The 5,458-nt window shown below is 38.2% G+C and overlaps 1 protein-coding gene across 1 annotated transcript in view; it reads left to right on the forward strand.

Annotated features, from left to right (window-relative positions):
• Positions 1 to 5,458, forward strand: part of CCDC77 (coiled-coil domain containing 77) — a 41,947-nt gene that overhangs the window by 32,935 nt on the left and 3,554 nt on the right. Inside the window, exon 7 of the mRNA XM_019654043.1 lies at positions 4,469 to 4,685. Coding sequence (XP_019509588.1) covers positions 4,469 to 4,685 — 217 coding nt within the window. The remainder of the gene's footprint in view (positions 1 to 4,468; positions 4,686 to 5,458) is intronic.

A 5,458-nucleotide genomic window follows, 5' to 3' on the forward strand; every position in this document is an offset into this window, starting at 1 on the left:
TTTTTTTGTATTTCTTGTTAAAACCCCATACTTTGTTAATGACTCAGTTTACTTACTTGTTCCATGATCTCTGCAGTCCTGTATAAGTATTAAAGTTTTCCTAAATGCATCCCTTGAAATTATCTGGTGTTGGAGGTAACAGAGATAGTACTAGTATTGATGGTACTGAAACTTTACCCATTTTTCTCATCTGTATCCTTTTTTAGGCAAATTGCTATGTGCTTAGGGCAGAATAATTGTGTATTTATAATTTTGGACAGCCTCTGCGAAATCAGTTGGTGTCAGCTTAGTATGGCATCATGATTTACCCAGGACAAAGCAAAGGAAAGAACTCAGGTTTTCATATTTGTGTTACGGAAAGCAGTGATTAAATGGTCAGTAGGAAGGAAATGTGACCTTTTTTAAAAAAAAAAAACCTATGATAGCAGATCAGGTTTTTTTCAGCAATGAATTAGACGGAATTTCCCAGAGGGACCAGTGCTAGGTTTTAGAGGGGATATAGCCATAAGTGGAGGTCATTTTTGAGCTGAATCTTAAAAGTGAATTCCGAGTCAGACAAGAATTTGGACAATATGTGCAGGCATGGAAGAAAATAAGGAGTGCAAGGGCAGGAGACAAAGTCATGTAACATAGGACGTAAGAAACGGTATGAAATTTCACTTAATACAATAGTGTAAATTCGTCAAATATTTCATGATCTTTTGCATCAATGAAAAACATTTGGGTTTAAATAAAAATGGGAAAAAAACATTAACCAAAATCAGAAATATTTAGTAATATCAACTCATGCATAAAAAAATAATTTGGAATACAAACTCTTAAAAATTAGGGGTGTGGGGCTGGCCAGGTGGCTCAGTTGGTTAGAGCGTGTGCTCTTAACAAGGTTGCCGGTTCGACTCCTGAGTGGGATGGTGAGCTGCCCCCCGCCCCCCCGTCCCTTGCAACTAGATTGAAAGCAGTGACTGGCCTTGGAGCTGAGCTGTGCCCTCCACAACTAAGATTGAAGGACAACAACTTGACTTGGAGTGGATGGGTTCTGGAAAAACACAATGTTCCTTTCCCCAATTCCCCAATAAAATTAAAAAAAAAAAATAGGGGTGGAGAGGAAGCATCACACAATAGTAAATAAACGAACTATTTATTTCCTGGGAAATCCTGTATTGAAGATCAAGGTAAGGCACAATTACTTAACACCAGGATTTAATGCGGTATCTGCAAGAACAAAGGAAAGTGTCATCTTTCCTTTGTGTCATATCAGTGTCATCTGCTTTGCCTTTTAAAATTTGTAGTCTATGTATGAGTCACTTAGTAATGTCACCTTTAAAAAAAATTTTTTTTATTGGGTAACTGGTTTTTCCAGGACCCATCAGCCCCAAGTCAAGTCTTTGTCCTTCAATCTAGTTGCCGTGGGCACAGCCCACCATCCCATGTGGGAATCGAACCGGCAACCTTGTTGTTAAGAGCACGTGCTCTAACCAACTGAGCCATCTGGCCACCCAATAAGTCACCTTTTTATCCATGAAATTTATGTGATTTTTCACAACATAAAGTAGACTCTTGACTATGTTATTTTTGCTCCAGTCTTAGGATTCTCATTGCCTCTCCACCCACACCACAGTAGTTGCACTACCGAGATTTACTGTAATATTTGCAACAGAGCAGATTGTACTGTCATCACTCACTGCATACAAGAACAGAGGAAAGGAGATAGCTATTGCCCTTATCCAGAACAGAAACTCAAGGCCTAGGCTAAAAGGAGACATTGGGAATAGAGAAGAAGGGACAGATTTGAGAAACATTTAGAAGTAGAATAAACATCATTTCTTTGTGATGGATGAGATGTGAGTGTTAGGGAAGAGTTAAGGATAGTTCTCTAAATCCAAAGTTTCTGGCTTGGGGAACCATGTGTATAGTGACACCATTAACTGGACTTAGCATATATGAGAAATTGTAAGTTTTGAGTAAATTTGAGAATAAGAATAATGGAAGTCAGAAGAGAAGATTAAAGATTGAGATTTGGAAATATTAGCATATAGAAGATAATTGAAATCATGGATCCAAACCATGGATGTGGATGAGAATCAGAGACGGGAAGCATATAGAAATAAGAGAAGAGGGCTAAGGATCAGAGGAGATACCTAGTCACAAAGGAATGGTCTGAATAACAAGAAAATAGTTTTTTGAAACCTAGAGGAATTAGAACTTTAAGGAATAAGATGCTGGTAGTGTCAAATGCTGCAGACAAATAAGGTATATTCCAATTGAGACGTGGCAATTTAGTAACAGGTGAATTTAGAGCAATTTCAGTGAGGTGGGGATGGAGGTTGGCCGTATTAGGTTGAGAGATGAGATAAGGAGGAAGATGGGAAGTAGCTTTAGAGCTGATAAAACCAAGAAAAGGAGTTTTGATGGTTTTAGGTTGGGGGAAATGTAATCATATTTATAGACTGAAAGGAAAAAGGCAGAGAAAGGTATTGAAGATAGAGGAATGAGAGGGGATGTTTGTGAAGTGAGATGCTGGGGGAGAATGAGAGCCAGCCTGATGGAGGCAATAAGAGTAGATAAGAGGTGATTGCTTCATTTTTTCATAGAGGAGATAAAATCAAGGCCATCCATTGAAAGTGAGATGGGACGGGGCCAGCCGAGTGGCCCGTTGGTTAAGACCTGGTTTGGGACGCCAGCTCTGAGCAGCAGAGCCCCGGTTCGGATCCCACAAGGGGGCCTGTGATGCTGTGCCCTCTACAGCTAAGATGGTGAGCAACAGCTTGGCCTGGAGCTGGGCTGCAGTGAGTCACCAGCGATGATGTAGGCTGCACCCCTGCTGCAGTGGGCTGCCATAAGCTACACTANAATAATAATGTGGTGATTAAAATTGGATGTGATGGTCAAATTAAGATTTCTGTCCAATGCAGGTTAGAAAATCCCTTCTGGCCCTTTTGGGCTCTATTTCTTTTAATATACTGAAATATGTTTGCATCTGGCCAGTACCTCTCCATCTTTATGTTTATTTTAAGTATTTTGTTCTTACGCACAGTATCTTCACTTTTCATTGAATTTTAATTGTTTTGAAGGGAACAAAATTTTTTTGTCACAGTAATTTGTAATTTTATATTTGTCTTCCAGAAATTAACAACTATCCTGGTTTAGCATCACCTGCATATCTGAGCACATGTCAGCTCCTTCCATTATATCCTAAGGATATTGAATGGCATGAAATCCAAGACCATTAATGACTGACCTTTTGGTGTCACTTTCAAACCATTCGTACATTAACAAGACCATACTTTCCCAGTTTGTAGTTGAGAACATAATGTTACATAGACTAAAATAACTCATTGAAAGGAAGAGATATCCTTGTGGTAACTGAATCAATCTCTCCTTTATATACACATACATACACCTGATATATGCATATATATATATATATGATTTTTTTTGTTTTCATCTGCTGACAGTTACTCTCTTTTGTGCCTGGCATTATGCTATAATTTTCCCCTTATGTATATACCCTATTACGCATGAATAGAACCAAGTGGATCTGACATTTGTTCAGTGGAAAACTACAGTGATTGCCTCACAGTATTTAATACCCTTTGCAAGCAAGCAGTTTGATTATGTGATACAGTATTTTCCTAAGTACTGTTAAATTGATGTTAAATTGGTGGGTTGTTTACTTCTAGGGACATTCTTAGTTGAAGATAGAAACATTATTTGTCTTTTCCAAAATCTTGATAATCAGCAGGAGTCTATTTAGTACCCTGTGTGTGTCCAGTAATCGCTGCTGTCCTTGACAATCTGGTGGTTAGAGGGCAAAAGTAAATGATAAATAAGTGTCCTCTTTCATTCAGGTGGAAAACATGCATGTTGACAGTTCACACATGACATAGTATAGAAGCAAGTGTTGAATTACAACACAGGAGTATAGATTTAAACTGATAAAGAATTTCAGAGGATGGAGAAATTAGATGGGCCGAAGTTGTCAAGATGACTTCAGAGAGGAAGTTGATCTTGAAAAGAAGACAAGGTTTGCTATCAGGCAGCTACCTGTGGAGCATAAACAAAAGCAAAGCTGTGACATTTTAGAACTTGTGTTAATCCTCAGTCAGAACACCATGATTTCGTTCTTTATTAGAAAGTGTAGTGCCTGGGAATAGTCCCTATTTATGCAGGCCATGTGTGAATATTTCTGTAGTCCTTCTAATTTGTAACCTGAAATTAGCACTCAGGAAAATGTCTGTAAAGACCAGACTGTAAACCAGTGAGCATGGGTTTATATATTACAATTTGTTAGTAAAACATGTAAGATTCTCAGTGATCAGATAAAGCATATTTTAAAAACTGTTAGTAATTTACAGAATATACATATTGTTCAATTTTTAAAGAACATAGCTTCCCTTTGTTTGGAATAATGGTGTGTCATATTGCTGTGTATGCATCTTCATGTCCACATTTGTGCTTTCTTTCCTAGTCTCCATCGCACCCAGGAACTGCTCTATGAAAGCACCAAAGACTTTCTGCAACTCAGATTTGAAAACCAAAATAAGGAGAAGTCATGGATGCTTGAAAAGGATCATTTGATGTCAAAAATTAAGCAATACAGGGTACAGTGTAAGAAGAAAGAAGATAAAATTGGAAAAGTTTGGCCAGTTCATGAGAGTCATTATAAGCCAAATGAATATATTAAGGTAGTTTCTGTATATCTTATAAAAATTATATGTTTTTCTGGAAGAGTTGAAAAAATTCAGAATTCCAAAGAACCTATAAGAATTGTCACACAAGATCCATTCGGTACAGGAAGCAGATGTAGCAACAACCTCAAGAAATAGATTTCAAAGAGTAGCTCTTCATTACAGTGTTTAGGGATTTAGGAAATGAAACGATTGATTGATTGATTGATTCATTCATTCATTTATTCAACAAATATTTATTTCACTCCTACGGGCTGGGCTCTGGGGCTACAGCAGTAAATAAATGAAACCAGATCTGCCTTCATGGCATTTACATGTTAATGGGTGAGAAAGAACAGAAATATTAACCAAGAAAATGTAGATTGTTTTTAAAAAGGTATTAAGGAATTAAAAGGAGTATTTGAAGAGTATATGTAGTTACTGGAAATCTAGTTTTGTAGAAAAGCACAAGGACACTTTTAAGCCTGGTGTTTTTACTGAGACCTGAAAAATGGGACTGAGCTTGCCATACAGACCTAGGGGAAAAGCAAGTTTAAACTGGAGTCTGCTAAAGAAGGAAGTGGTACCTAAGGAGGTTGGAGGGGCAGTGCTCAGTGATTGGCAGCTGTTCACCCTCCAGTCTCCTTGTGCGTACCACTTCCTCCTTGCTTGTTTCTCTATAACCCTGACATCCTCCTTCCCCTTGAACGTACGCCAGGGCCTTTAAACTTGCTCTTCCCTCTGCCTAGAATGCGCTTCCCCTGGGCCTGTATGTAAGGAAGCAACATGAT

This window comes from Hipposideros armiger, unplaced genomic scaffold (genome assembly GCF_001890085.2).
Source record: "Hipposideros armiger isolate ML-2016 unplaced genomic scaffold, ASM189008v1 scaffold_213, whole genome shotgun sequence".
Classification (NCBI taxonomy): Eukaryota; Metazoa; Chordata; class Mammalia; order Chiroptera; family Hipposideridae; genus Hipposideros; species Hipposideros armiger.